Here is a 15,349-nt window from a genome sequence, read left to right as displayed (position 1 = left end):
GAATACTAAGGCCAGGGTGTGACAGGTATAATGTAATTATAGAAATCATATTGAATTCAATTAATCAAATCAAACCACATTTTATTTGTCACATGCTTGTAGACCTTACAGTGAAATGCTTACTTTACAAGCCTTTAACCAACAATGCAGTTTTAAGAAAAATACCCCCAAAAATAGTTTTCCATAAAAGTAACAAATAATTAAAGAGCAGCAGTAAAATAACAATAGCGAGGCTATATACAGGGGGTACCGGCACAGAGTCAATGTGCGGGGCACCAGTTAGTCGAGGTAATTGAGGTAATATGTACATGTAGGTAGAGTTATTAAAGTGACTATGCATAGATAATAACAGAGTAGCAGCAGCGTAAAAGAGGGGGGGGGGGGCAATGCAAATAGTCTGGGTAGCCATTTGATTAGATGTTCAGGACTCTTATGGCTTGGGGGTAGAAGCTGTTTAGAAGCCTCTTGGACCTAGACTGGCGCTCTGGTACCGCTTGCCGTGCAGTAGTAGAGAGAACAGTCTATAACTAGGGTTGCTGGAGTCTTTTTAGGGCTTTCCTCTGACACCGCCTGGTATAGAGGTCCTGGATGGCAGGAAGCTTGGCCCCAGTGATGTACTGGGCCGTACGCACTACCCTCTATAGTGCCTTGCAGTCGGAGTCGGAGGTCAAGCAGTTGCCATACCAGGCAGTGATGCAACCCGTCAGGATGCTCTTGATGGTGCAGCTGTAGAACCTTTTGAGGATCTGAGGACCCATGCCAAATCTTAGTTTTTTTTATATATTTTTACTCTTCACGACTATCTTGATTACATACTATATGCGTATGCTGAAAGGTGGTAACAATAGTTTCACAGATTTTCAAGAGAGCTGAATATCCACAAAGGTGACATTTTCTCAGAAGACATAAACCGTATTCAATGTTATTAGCACAATCATTCAATCATTATTAGCACATTAGGTATAGTCTGATGGTAAGTGATGCTGATTCTAGTGAACATCATTGCATACTCTCAGTTCCTCTATTTTCTAAGAAAGTGAACTCAAGAGTTTTGAGTGGGCCGCCGTATGGGACTTTCTAGAGTTTGGTTATGAGTAAGAGAGGGCGAGAGTATGTGGGGGATTTGTGAGGGGGTGTCTGTGTGTGCGTTCATGTGAATGTGCAAATACAAGCATGTTGGATTTTTGAAGCGAGAAAAATAGAAAACTCAAAAGACATCACATTTTGAAAAACAACATGTTTAATGTGCTACATTTATTACAAAAGTATCATCAAAATAATCTCTGACATAAAGTATCCACATATCATAACCTTGGTCCAAAAATAAACTACATAGACAAAACTACAAACGTGTATACAAAAACAATTATAATTCACACAGTATTAATGTTAGAACAGTTCCACCATTTTGGTTTTAGGTAACAGAAACCTTGGTGAGAATGGATCTATTTCTGGCTTTTTCCAGTGAGAGCGAAAACGTACAGCTCTCGTATGAGGTACTATTGTCAATAGTTTTGGTAAAATAACAAGAGTCGAGAGCCATTCACCTGAGTGTATATATACAGTGGTACTAGGAGCAGACTGAGTAAAGGGGCAAGTGCAGTACAGACTACATTGGGTTCATTCTCACATACTGTATGGTTCAAGCTCTGATTCAGATGACACTCGCATCTACAGTACCACCAGTATAGAGGACGAATGAAATAAAACTTTAGCGACAGTGGGTAGATAACAAACTAAATCAAAGAGAAAGAGCTAGAAACACGAACAAATTCAAATAAAAATACACGGTCTTAATGTTTTAACATACAAAAAGACACAAAAAAAATAGAGAAACAAACGTTTTACTTTGTATTGCTAGTTTCTGTGCAGAAGTATGTATCTCCAATACATCACTAAATGACTCACAGGAAGTCCTGAGAAGCTATTTGCATTGAACCGGAACATTATAACATTTGGACTACTTTTAGTTTGCTTTCCTCTCTTGTTACATTACATTAGAATACACTATTTAAGTTATTTTTTTAAAGTTATGCTACATAAGTTAGACCCGTTTATCCTCATATTTTATTTGATTCTTGTTGTTTTTTGGCAAACGCAAACACATACACATAGTTTCAAGATCCCTGATCTACCCTTTTTTAGCAAAAAATAAATAAACACACACAAAGATTGTCCGGTAATAAAACATTAGATATCGCAGTAATAGTTTGTGGCATTGGTCCAACGGTTTTCCCAGGAGTAAGCCTCCTTGGAAGTGTCAAGACGTAACATTACGTTAACAGGAAAAATAACCACTCAACTGAACAAATATAGCTGACAAACTCTCTCACACATTCCATGTAAATTACACCTGTGAACCGGAGTGAAACTTCACAGCGAATAAGAAAACACCCTTAGTTAGGGTGGAAGTGCAATCACTGAACACACTGGCCATGTCTTTGTTTTGCTGCTCCCTTATTGGCTGTCCATAGTCTCTCTTCCCCTCGAGGAAATACTTATTTGTACTCGAGGATTTTTTTTCCCAGATTGTGCTCTGGCTTTTCAGGAGGTAGACCCTTAAAATGTTTCTTGTTCCTTACCCCTCCCCACAAGGGTCCTTCTACTTCGCCTACTGCCCTTGCGTCTTCACCATTGGCCGGTTGTAGAGGCGTACCACACTAGCCCTCTCCTGATAGGCTGAAGTAGAAGTGTGCGATGATGTGGTGGGAGGAGCTGGGGCGTTAATGGCCGCCGTGAGGGCCTTGAGCAGCAGGGTGGCTTCACTCTGGTCCTCCTTGCCCTCTCGCCCTTCCAAGCTCCGGGCTACCCAGCGCTCCACTGCAGCTTCCAAATGGGCTGGTCCTGCCCCTTCAGGCAGAGTGTCCGCCTCGGGGCTGGTGTCGAAGCGCTCGACCAGCTCGCGGATGTGGGTGTGGGCATGTGAGATGGCGTGGACCTGGGCAGAGGCGGGGCAGCAGCTGCGCTGGTGGATGCGCAGCGAGAAGCGATGGAGGAAGGCGCGGGCGCAGAGAGGGCAGCAGTGGGGGCGGTCGCGGGCGATGTGCAGGCGTCGGTGCAGCTTGAGGTGGATGTACTGGGTGAACTTGGTGCTGCACAGCTTGCACTGGTAGGGCTTCTCACCCGAGTGGAGCCGCAGGTGGGTCCTGAGGTTGCTGGTGCTGCTGAAGCGCTTGTGACACACCTATATGAATAGGAACAGATAGATAGGAAAGTTCCGGTTAGGATGATGTTGTGATAGTGATATCATGAGAACAACTGGGTGAAACCAGGCTCCTGGGTTTCTGTTGTTCGCCCGCCAGCCAGACAGGGCCTTCCCTGGTTGCGTGCTAGCAGGGTATGACCCTAAAAAGGTGCTAGAGACCCATAGGAGAACCATTTGAACAACCCTTTTTGGTTCCAGGTAGAACCCTTTTGGATCCAGGTAGAACCCTATTGGGTTCCATGTAGAACCCTTTCCCCAGAGAGTTCTACATGGAACCCAAAAGAGTTCAGCCTGGAACCAAAAAGGGTTGTTCAAAGAGTTCTCCTATGGGGACAGCCGAAGAACCCTTTTTTCTATAAGTGTAGACTGCTTCTTTTGAGTGGGAGATCACTGAACCCTACCAGGAAAATCAACACAGGACTGAGGTCATGATCACACCCACATAGTTATAAAATAGTGTTCAACAAAAGCCCAGGGATTCCTTACATCACAGGGGCAGGGCAGGGTGAACGTCATACTGGCACGCAGGGGTGTGTGTGTGTGTTTTAGAGCTGAAGTGGACTGGAAAAAGCAGATCAAAACACATGCATACCGTGCACTCATGTGGTTTCTCTCCAGTGTGGACCAGGTGGTGCTTCTGCAGGTGGGCTAGCTGGGTGAAGCTCTTCTGACAGAGGTGACACTGGAAGGGCTTCTCTCCACTGTGAACTCTCAGATGCACCTAAAAGAAAAATGCCTCGGTTAGATAGGAACCCACAATAAGACAGGAATAGATTGGGCCACCAAAGAAACCAAAAGTACCACCTATGTCTATAAGATCCTCACCTTGAGGTTGGACAGCTGTCCGAAAGTCTTGATGCAGACGTTGCATTCGTACTTGATCTTGCCGTTCTGTTTCTTCAGGGGGTAGGGGAGGGATTTGTAGCCAGGGGCAGCAGGTGGCGAGGGGCTGCTCTTTGGCATGGCCAGGCTGAGGTTCATGGCCTCCTCACAGCCACAGGGTGACGGCCGGGGTGTCTGGTTCTCCTGCTTGGGAAGGGGAGAGAGCTCTGGGGTGGCTGGGGCTCCACAAGGAGGTGACATATTTAGGGTCCTCTCCTTCAGCTCTCCCTGAGTAGCTCCGGGGTAGGGCAGAGGCACTGGGAGCAGACCAGGCTGGTGGGTCATGGAGGGGTATGGAAGTCCATCGCTACTCGGGTAGCTGCTGTACCGCAGAGGGCCTCTGGAGGGGAGCATCCCAGGGAAGGGTGGGGGGTACTGGGGGAGGAGGAGGTGGGGGTAGTGGGGGCTGCTGTATGGGGGGAGAAGGTGGTAGGGGGTTTGAAGGGGTCTGGAGGGATGGTAGAGGGGGTAGGAGGACACTAGGCCCTTTCTGTGGCCGTAGAGCCCTTGGAGGTGGAGGTCGCGGGTCGGGGAGGGGGCGGTAGGGTGGCACTCTGGGAAGCCGTAGACGTGAGATCCCAGGTTGGGCTCTCGCTGGTCGGGTTGAGGAGAGGGGATGGGTCCCTGGTGGTCCCGGTGGTCCTGGGTCACCTTCTCATTCTCTATCTTCTGGCTGAAGTCCATGATTTGGTTGTCTGGCGTGTCGGGCGGAGTGTCTCTTTCCAGCACCTCCACGTCAATTCTCTCCTCATCCTCTCTCTGGTCTGTCATCTCCTCCTTCTCTTCGGATTCTCTGACATCTCCGATAATGTGTCCTATAGAAGAAGACAAAACACAAGGTTCGGACATAGTGGTTGGGTTTGAGTGTGTATGAAATACACTGCAAAAACAATTGTCAACCTTGCCAATCCACACAATAATACAACTTCCATCCGTCCTTTGTGTAGACCTGATGAGCCATTATTCACTTATCACTCTGTAATAGGACAGTATTGATGGGCAAGTGACAAAGTTCACAGTCTTAACGGAGCGAGAAGTGACTGTAATGACGCACCACACTCACACTCGATCTCTCACATCCTCCCTAGCACTCCCTCTTATGGTAAATGATGATGATGGTTTCAGTTTTTAGATGAAACTTCAAAGAGTTCACGGTTTCTGTCTGGCACTATGATAGCAATGTTTTCATTTTGATGTGTGGGTGTATGTGGGTATGTGACATGTAGGATTTGTAGTAAGACAAAGAGCTTTAATTTTTTGGGACGTTTCTGTCGCAAGGTTTCAGTTACCGCACAAGCGTGTTTCTCGGGACCGCAGGAAGAAATACATTTGCCATTTAGTTAGCTTGTTTTAAGTCCTACTTATGTTTTATGTGAATAGCTGTGTAGCTTAGCTAACGCATTACTCGCTGTTTAACAGAAATTGCCTTACAACCAGGATTAAAGGGAAAGTCAAACCACTGCAGGCTAAAATAGTGCATTAAACCGTGCACTAGTGATACTACAAAGCTTAGGCGTGAACTTTCAACTGTCACCTGTTCAGTGCCAACCTGTTCATTGAAAAAAATTTTAAGCCATTTAATTAGGCCTATAAATTGGTCAATTTAAACCAAATGTGTTTGGATAAACTATTTAAGCTACTTTTGTCGTTTATTGTTTTGTTGAAATTTTAGAGGCCTAGTCTATTTACGACAGTCTTTATCAGGGGTGTCCCCAAGTGTGTGTAGTACACAGTAAAAAGGACTGTGTCAATGCAGTTGCCATTGTAGCCTAGTCAACATTAGTCAACAGGTTGAATGACTGTGTAATGTAATTATAGTTTAAGAGGGCATGTCTCCTTACAGAGTTTCTGGCAACAAAACTAGTTGTCATATAATGAGTGGACAACTTGCCATACCTGAATTTACAGCTGACTATGACTCATGGACTTTACTTGACCAGGCATTGTTGAGATGACTTTCTACTCCTTTTGAGATTTGTGTAAGGAAGAGTGAGTGTGTTTGTGTGTGTGTGTGGGTGAGCTGTCTTCTACATTAAGGCAGGTGTAGCCGTGTATTGTGTTTTGTCAGTAAGTCTCTCACTCAACCATGACTCAGGATGTATTCCATAACAATGCCACCCACTCCATAAAGGGGATAAGACAGGAAACGGTTTCCGTCACACTCAGTCTCATTGTTTACCATGTAATAAACTCAGTTCTTATCAATATGAGACCAAAATACTACGTTGAAGACAATAATCATGAAAGTCGGTGTTCGGACAAAAATGGCTCACCTTTGTGTCATCTTATCGAGCAGACACACACACACACAGATTTAAATCCCCTTTTTATCTGATATAGGTATGAAAAGAAAACTGTCTCACTGTTCACCATCGTTTCCACCTAGAGACAAATATACACACCTGGCTGGTCTTTTACTACATTGACCTCTCACTCACTAATAGTTTTTCATTGAGTGTCATAACATAGAATAGTGCTTTATTGTAGAGCCACAGAAAAGAGAGAGGTAGATGGAAAAGCAAATCAAGGAGAGAGAACGATGAGTGCAGAGGAGAGAAGAGTAGAGGATGGGAAAGACGAGTGGAGAGGGTAGAAGAGAAAGAAACAAGGAGAGGAGTTGAGGAGAGTGAACAGATGAGAGGAGGGCAAATAAAATAAAAAATCGAAGATGGTACTCACTTTGTTTGTGCTCGTCACCCGGTTGGCTGCACAGTCTCTGGGCGAAATCTTGGCTGTACCACACCAGCAGCTCCTGCTTGGGCTCCACGGGCCGGCTGGTGTAGAAGTAGACGTCGCGGCCATTCTGGCACGCCACCAGGTTCTGTTCGGACAGCGAGCGCGCCGGGTTGACGTAGCGCATCCAGTTGCTGCTCCGCACGTCATAGCCGTCGATGAAGTGGTATAGCTGCCTGCCGTTATAGATCTGAGAGGGAAAAGATGGGAGAGTGAAATAAGAATACAATGCAATAATAGAACACACACACACACACACTTGTATTTAAACGTAGTGTAACATCAGTTAGTACACAACTTTGTAACCGACTGATCTCTACTGTGTTGTTACATTCACTCATGACTGAAATGTTCACTGTGGCAGTCGAACTGCTGAGCTGACAAACATTGTCACAGTATACAGATAGAAAGCGTAGTTCACCTCTGCCATGTACAGAATAGTCTCCTATATCCTCTTCGAATGATCTGGTTCTCGTTCCACCTGGGTTGTTTCTTGAGTGTGTGTCCCTGAACTACTGTCACTGTCTGGTGTGAAATCAACGCTGTCACTGCTTTTATCAGCTGCTAGTTAGACTGACAGAGAGGGGGCAGGGCAAAGAGTTTGAACGCACGCCCAGACAGACAGACAGACATTTTTTTCTCTCTTTCTCTTTCTGTCTCTCACAATCTGGTTGGGGGGTTTCTCTCAACATGCCCAGACTTGAATGGCTGCTTCCCACCAGGAGATGCAGCATATCGCAATATTGTCAACCGTAGGCATTTCCATTACATTTCCTCACTTGTCAAGTTGTCAATCACTTATTAAATATAGGGTGCACTGTAATTGTTTTTACTGGCATCCCTTAAGGAAGTGTAAGAGGGGTTGTGTTGGCAGACACAAACACACACAAATAGATGGCGGCACGTGCTCACAGGCACACACACGTCACACACGTCCACACCTGTCCCGTGAGAGAGTGTTGACATACTCTCGAGGCGAGTCAGACTTTCACCAATTTGCAGTAGTAGGACAGGATGGATCTGGTTAACAGGAAATGCCAGAAGGAAGGTGAAAACGTAGGACAGAAAGCCCTAACAGGGAAACGACTCAGAGAAAACTCCTGAATTAGGCAAGTCACCGCCGGGAGACAGAGAGAGGACGAGGGTGTGTGGGAATGAGAAGGAAGTGTGTATGAGAGAGAGAGAGGGGAACACTATCAATCACTTCCTATATGTCATACTTGTTGAATGGGTTGAATGGTACTTGAGCACTGGGAAGGATGTAATTGTTGCGTGCGTGTAAAGATCCACAACTTCCCCAAAAATCTGTCCAAAACCCCTGAATACATATGTGGCTTCTGAGCAATGCATTTTTGTTTCCTTTTAGATGGGAAGTGACTGACTTGGTGTGAAACTGTTCGACCACTTTTGCTTCTTTTTCCAAGAATAATTGGAGAAGAAAACTAGGACGAACTTTTTCCCGTCTCTTTCGAGAAGCAGTTCCCATATCTGCTTGTTAGGTAAGGTATTGAGATTTCTCCCCTAGAACCCACAGTATAATTTCATTCACCTGCTTTCATGGCTGTAGCAGCTCTCTCAGCTCTCAACCAGCTCTCACATTCTCGCGTCAGAATTAGACGTTCAAACGTCAAATTTCAAAGTTGCTCCAAAGTCAAATTTGTGTTTAAGGCATTAAGTTTAGGCATTAACTCAGCATTTTTAAGTTAAGGGTTACGTTCAGGAATTGACTACAAATTGTGAAGGTATTAACTCAGAATGGTTAAGGTAAGGGTTAGGGGCTGGGATAGGCTTAAAACAAAAATATCACTGGATAAGCACTTGCAACCTTTGGAATCAGAGGCAGATGCTTACGCCCATCCACCACCCCTGTCCACAATGCCCTAGCAAAACCCAAACCTACTTGAAGGTAACAGCGCTCACTGTTGCCCCTAGTGGCTGGTTTCCACATCATCTCCCGACATCTTGACGTCTTCAGACATGGATGGAAGTTGAATACTAACTTGTATCACGGGTGACCTGGCTGGTATTTACAGTATGTCTTCATATACAACTCCAGCTGACTGAGAGCAAGTTATAACTATTTTTGGTTATCCTGTTTCCTTTAAGTATGCCAAATCTAATTTGTTGCTGCCAAAATCATGTTAGGACAAGATGGGAAGAACTTTAATGAAAAGGACAATTGGACCAAGGCCAAACAAACCGTGTGTTGTGTGTGTGAAGGGTTATTCCGCCAACTTACCCTCCAGAAGTATTTCCTGTCGGCCTGTTTGGGGACGTTGTATTTGGTGTAGATGTCACCCTGCAGAGGTCCGAACCGAGTCCCCTGAGGAATGTACTCTTTGCTGAACACGCCTGTCACCTAAACACAAGACGATACATCATCAAACAGTTAGCCTTAGAACCAGATTTCAAGACAGCACAAACAGATCTGGAACCCATGCTATCAAACATTAGAGTCAGTCAAACAGTGCCAGTTCCTCAAGACAGCCTTGACCATAGAAATAGAGTTGTTAGAAGCATGAGGCTGCAGTCAATTTGCTGTGGCCTGAGGAACTTGTTCTGTTCTACCAATTTTATTTCTATGGCCTAGACATGTTGACCCAGACAGGAGCTCTGGTCTTCTCTCCTGAGCTCCAAGGTGACTCGCTTTCTTCCTCTTGCCTAATGAGTTAAATGAATGAAGGGAATTGCACTTTCTCTGACCTGCTTCTCTGACCTGCTGACTGTCCTCATAAACACCATTGACTTAAAGCCAATTTATGCTTGACCCGACAATGTGGTTGGAGGCATCGAATGAATGGTGTGACGCAATCGCAATTGAGCTCTGTACCGCATCGCCGTGCGCCGACCAAGTGATTTAACAATGCGGAGGGGCCCGTATAGCTCTGCATTGACAGTATAAACACGAACGCACTTCCATGACAACTTACTTCACGACAGCTCTGCTCTGTTCAGCAAAGCTCAAGAAGTATAAATGCCCTGACTTCTGCGGAGGCCGTATCGCAGTGAACGCTCTACGGCCGCCGCAGACGTTGGATTGACCATGCAGAGCCCTTTTACAGGGACAGAGACGGAACATAAATGACCTAACTCAGCTCACCGCTGCCCCCGCTGGTGAGAATGACCACCAGTCTCTGTAGTGCCTGGACTTTTTCTGGTACGTGTTCAATGTCTACACTCTGACTCGGAGTTTACCAGACTCAACTTACACACTTACATGAAGTAAAGTAAAAAAACGCATCCACAGTTAACTCGAGAGCTGGCGTAAGGAAACAGGGAAATAGCTACAGTAGGACTGACTCTCTCCCCTGAGCCTTGACGGCCAGAAATAGCAACCTGACTCATACTTCAATAGGGATTCTTTAGAAAGTACTGGAAGTTTGAATAAGGCACAGGGGACACCCCCGCTTGGCAGGGAGCATCTGTGAGACGCACCCATAGCTTGGGGGGGGAGTCTTAAGGGGCTTTGTCATGAAGATCTGTTGAGTCCTGGCCAGGGGGTGACGGAGGGTGAGACGAGAGTGAGTGTGACAGGGACATTGTGTGGCCCCGTTTTAGCGTGACTAATGAATGAGCTGCGACGGGGCTGCTGATTAACGACCGCTCAGCCAGGTTTATAAGAAGACGAGGAAGGAGGGAGGGAGGGGGGAGGGGAGGAGTAGAGGACTCGCTTCTTGACTGGACCACGCCACCACTCTCCCTCCCACCTTCCCCCCTAACTGTCCCTGCTCGGGAATAGGTCCTCTCGCAGCCAGGAAATACGGCCTGTGACGATGCCTGCCCTGCGCCCCAAACGAAAGTTAATCGTTGGAGCTTAACCTACTTACCCCCCCCCCCCTCTTGGCACACTTAGGTGTTACGAAGAGCGTTGGAAGGAGGAGTGAAGGGGGGAGTGACCCCTCTTCTATACTGACCAGCCAAATCCTTCCATTCATGATCTTACGTGTGGCCTCAGCTGTTTACTGGGAAGACTTTCCAATAGATGTTGGAACATTGCTGTGGGGACTTGCTTCCATTCAGCCACAAGAGAATTTGTGAGGTCAGGCACTGATGTTGGGCGATTAGGCCTGGCTCGCAGTCAGTGTTCCAATTCAGCCCAAAAGTGTTTGATGGGGTTGAGGTCAGGGCTCTGTGCAGGCCAGTCAAGTTCTTCCACACTGATCTTGACAAACTATTTCTGTATGGACCTCGCTTTGTGCACAGGAGCATTGTCATGCTGAAACAGGAAAAGGCCTTCCACAAACTGTTCCCACAAAGTTGAAAGCACAGAATTGTCTAGAATGTCATTGTATGCTGTTGCATAAAATATTTCCCTTCACTGGATCTAAGGGGCCTCACCTGAACCATGAAAACAGCCACAGACCATTATTCCTCCTTCACCAAAAATTATAGTTGGCACTATGCATTGGGGCAGGTAGCGTTCTCCTAGCATCCGTCAAACCCAGATTCTTCCGTCGGATGGTGAGGCGTGATTCATCACTCCAGAGAATGCGTTTCCGCTGCTCCAGGGTCTAATGGCGGTGAGCTTTACACCACTCCTGCCGACTCTTGGCATTGCGCATTGTGATCTTAGGCTTGTGTGCTGCTGCTCGACCATGGAAACCCATTTCATGAAGCTCCCAACAAACAGTTATTGTGCTGACGTTGCTTCCAGAGACAGTTTGGAACTCGGTAATGAGTGTTGCAACAGAGGACAGACGATTTTTATGCGCTACACACTTCAGCACTCGGCGGTCCCGTTCTGTGAGCTTTTGTGGCCTACCACTTCGTGGCTGAGCCGTTGTTGCTCCTAGAAGTTTCCACTTCACAATAACAGCACTAACAGTTGACCGGGGAATCTCTAGTAGGGAAGAAATTTGACGAACTGACTTGTTGGAAAGGTGGCATCCTATGACGGTGCCATGTTGAAAGTCACTGAGCTCTTCAGTAAGGCCATTCTACTGGCAATGTTTGTCTATGGAGATTGCATGGCTGTGTGCTTGATTTTTTATACCTGTCAGTAACGGGCATGGCTGAAATAGGCGAATCCACTAATCTGAAGTGTTGTCCACATACTTTTGTATATAAGTATTACATTAGAACTCAAAGAGGACCAAAAAAAGTCATGAAAATTAATTAGAATTTCTCTTTCTGTTAGTCAATAATAACTTGGTGAACAACTGAAAGAATCCCAGAATTGAAAAGTATGACTGGTAACAAACAATGGTTGGCAAGGACTAATAAGTATGTGTGAAGTTCCCATAGGTAGTTCATAGGTTTTATTTTTGATTCAATTGGCATGTGTCTGTTTCCTGTCGATTCACACACCCTCTGGCACTGTGACCTTTACTGGGAAAAACACACACACACACACACACACACATACACACATACACATACACATACACACATACACATACACATACACATACATACATACATACATACACACACACACACACATACATACATACATACATACATACACATACATACATACATACATACATACATACATACATACATACATACATACATACATACATACATACATACATACATACATACATACATACATACATACATACATACATACATAAAGGTAAGATGCCAAGACATAAAAACGCCATAGGTTATATGGATTCCCCAAGCAAATGCCAACTACTCAGGGGAGAAATTGACATGATGCCATTATCAGAAAGGGAAACTTCTCTGAGGCTACAAAGCCAGCCTTACCAAAAGACTGTAACATGTTTGAAATGTTGTACTTTACACGTGTGTTTTAGTGAGACACTCATATAAAAAAGTTCTGCTTGCAAGTGCAAGTAATGTTGCTGTCTTGCATGCAAGTACAGTAGAGTTGAGGGTCACTTTGCCTCTGCTGAAACAGGAAAAGAGTTCTCACAAACCCTTGGTGTGAAAGTGAAGTCTTGCACTGTGTATTCAACTTGCTACATCTGGTTTGGCTGATGTTTGTGTTTGTGAGGGTGGAAGGAGACTAACAAAGTCATATAAAACCGTACCATGCGTTCATAACCACAGTTTTCACACCTCTCGCAGGCCTAGGCAGAAAAAGCAGCAGAGAGAGGAAGAGAAGAGACGCTCACAGCTAAAGCAGGGACATCTAAGCGTTGCTCGGATGAAAATACTGAGAGAAGGAGGAAGGAACCGTATGCTCACTTAACCACACGAAAAGTGAAGAAGATTGACCAAGTGAGAAGAATGCAAGAGAGAATTATAGCCTTTTTTTTCCCAAAAAGAGAGAGACGACTTTTCTGCCACAATTTGAAGTTCACTTTTCACAAGAGCATGGTGTACATTTTAGGACACCCTCGGCCTAAAACCTCACACCTCAGATCCCTTCTCTAGTGAGTCATAATGCCATGCCAGTCAGCTGATTCACTGACACTCATAGCCTGGAGATATTGTGTAGAAGACTGATTCACCTAAATGGAGGGAAAGGAGGGATCGAGAGGGGAGGGGGAAGGAGGGCAAGACCGGGAACTGTTGATGTGATTTTACGGCTCAGGTTGGATCACCTGGATGCAGCAGACCTGGTCCCTTATGCCTGTTTGTGGTTGGAAGATCCTGGCAGTGAAGAAACTAAGGTGATTGTGATGCAATATGGAAAAGACACATAATGACAAGGTATTTGTTTCAGTATTGCAGCTACCTGTTCACGGAAATGTGTGTGTGTTGACCCCGAGACGTGATTGTAATACTGACCTAGAGACTTGGTAACGGTAAAGAGGCTGGGGGCACACGCAAGATGGCCATCGTGACACTGAACAAACCAGCAATGGAATGGAGAAGCTCTTGCTCGCACCTAACACGAGCCTTGACCACAACTTGTCATTGACCTCTGACTCTCCCAGATTCATTCAGACTTAATTAATAGAGTATGTAAGAAAGACATGGTGCATCACAGTAAATGTCAATACACAAGCATGCACTTGGCTGTGAACATGTACTGTATTCCCCTCCTGGTTCTAAATCTGGCGCCTTCACAGAAATGCTGATTTTAAATGTCATTTCTAATAAAGTTCCTACCTCATTCTCTGTGCTGTACTCAAAGGTGAGGTTGCGGGGTATGGACGTCATGGCTTTGGGCACACCGAAGCTGGGGTCCGACACCTGGTCAGGGACAATGTAGGTACAGTTGAGGGCAAAGTCGTCCTCTCGCCACTCACTCATATCTGGGTCTGTCTCCAGCTTCATCGTAACACTCTTTGTGTTGATTCTCTCTTCCCCACTGGACTTGGTTTGGGTTGGGGTGCTTCGGTACGGTGTCACTTTGCTGATACTTTGTTTTTCTTGGCGGCCCTCGTCTTTAAACGCGTTGGCTAAAGCTTGAGGTCTGGAAGAGAGAAAAGGGAGAGAAGGGGTCTCATGCTACTTTATCCTAGCATGAATAAAATGGTATGTTTGAATTCACTAGTGACAACTAGCGGAATTCCTTTGCCTTGCGTCTTGTTGTCACTTGTCATTGTCACTTGATAAGCAAAACCCTGTACTGTGAGAATTGATTGAAAGTGACTTAATCCCACTGCATGATAGGGTGTTGACAATGTTTGTCCTCATCAATATAATCCATGGAGCAGCAATATATTGCAAAAAGGCAACAGAACCACTGAATGACAAAATGATCAGCAATGTAATTCAGCCAAAACATCATCAAGCTAATAAGTTATTGCTCAATACCGAATCAAGTCAACATGCTTCATTTCACCAAAAATCCTTGCAGCTTTTTCATTCAACAATATTCCAAGCCCCAATATTAATCTGAATATCGCCAAGGTTGATCAAATCCAATCCAAATCCTAGTCCATCAAGTAAGTGTAAACAAGTCAACTCCATTTCTCAACCCCCGTTGTTGACCATGACCCAAGAGGTCAAGCCCATTCGGTGCTGTTCATTCACTCAACATTGACTCAAATACAAAAGTTCACAATTACTGTATTTGACATATTGCTTAAACACCTTCCTTCTAAAAAAAAATGGATTGTCATACAGGCACAAAATAGGAAGCAGTTGACAATTACTTTTAGACAATCATTTTGCCGTGGGATCATCATCTCTTTGGTAAGGTCATCCCTCGCTTCCTCTCTTTGTCTTGTCTTCTACTATTTCCAGTGTCACTCTCACTTTGTTTTTCCAGGAATTCCTCCCTGTAAGATCCTTCGGGTATCCAGGCTGTGGCCACTTTGCCTCTGCCACCAAAACTCCCGAGCCACCGTTGGGCAATGCTTTTTTACCCCATCCTCTCGTCCAATGAGAAGCTGCCGTTGGCCATGTGACAGAGGATTAGTTGGACGTGCGCCAATTGACACACAACTGGTGGCTTTGGACAATTCCCTGAATGTACACTTGGCCGCAAGTGACCATGCACACACACGCGAACACACACACACACAAAGGAACACCCCAGGGCCCACGTAAGGCATCCAAATGAATGAAAGAAAGAATAGCAGATGGCTGGCTTGTGGCCACTGACAAACACACTGATAGACTTTTGCATGGTTTGGCCCTTAACGAGCAATCTGATCTGGT

The 15,349-nt window shown here is 45.4% G+C and overlaps 1 protein-coding gene across 2 annotated transcripts; it reads right to left on the bottom strand.

The window, feature by feature from the left end:
• Positions 1–1,222: 1,222 nt before the first annotated feature.
• On the bottom strand, positions 1,223–15,033 carry LOC139558750 (PR domain zinc finger protein 1-like). 2 transcript variants are annotated; one of them, XM_071374164.1, is made up of 7 exons: positions 14,842–15,033; positions 13,850–14,156; positions 9,060–9,179; positions 6,767–7,010; positions 4,031–4,902; positions 3,798–3,926; positions 1,223–3,184 (listed from the first exon to the last, which is right to left on the bottom strand). In XM_071374164.1, the coding sequence occupies exons 2-7, from the start codon at positions 14,015–14,017 to the stop codon at positions 2,612–2,614; spliced, it is 2,106 nt and encodes a 701-aa protein (XP_071230265.1). In that variant the 5' UTR covers positions 14,018–14,156; positions 14,842–15,033; the 3' UTR covers positions 1,223–2,611. The 2 variants fall into 2 exon arrangements, with proteins under 2 accessions (XP_071230265.1, XP_071230266.1); XM_071374165.1 differs by lacking the exons at positions 9,060–9,179; positions 13,850–14,156; positions 14,842–15,033 and adding an exon at positions 7,242–7,374.
• Between the last annotated feature and the right edge of the window lie 316 nt (positions 15,034–15,349).

The sequence above is a fragment of the Salvelinus alpinus genome, chromosome 29 (genome assembly GCF_045679555.1).
Source record: "Salvelinus alpinus chromosome 29, SLU_Salpinus.1, whole genome shotgun sequence".
NCBI lineage: Eukaryota > Metazoa > Chordata > Actinopteri > Salmoniformes > Salmonidae > Salvelinus > Salvelinus alpinus.
Note: the sequence above shows the minus strand (reverse complement) of the source record. Positions and strands in the feature narration are given on the sequence as shown.

What these genes read in the sequence shown, in the direction of transcription:
- LOC139558750 (XM_071374164.1), bottom strand. Translation starts at nt 14,017, where the DNA reads ATGAAGCTGGAGACAGACCCAGATATGAGTGAGTGGCGAGAGGACGAC. An exon ending in AGTACAGCACAGAGAATGAG is followed by an intron (nt 9,180 to 13,849) that starts GTAGGAACTTTA and finishes TCTTGTGTTTAG; the next exon opens with GTGACAGGCGTGTTCAGCAA. An exon ending in AGAAACCACATGAGTGCACG is followed by an intron (nt 3,185 to 3,797) that starts GTATGCATGTGT and finishes CTATTCATATAG; the next exon opens with GTGTGTCACAAGCGCTTCAG.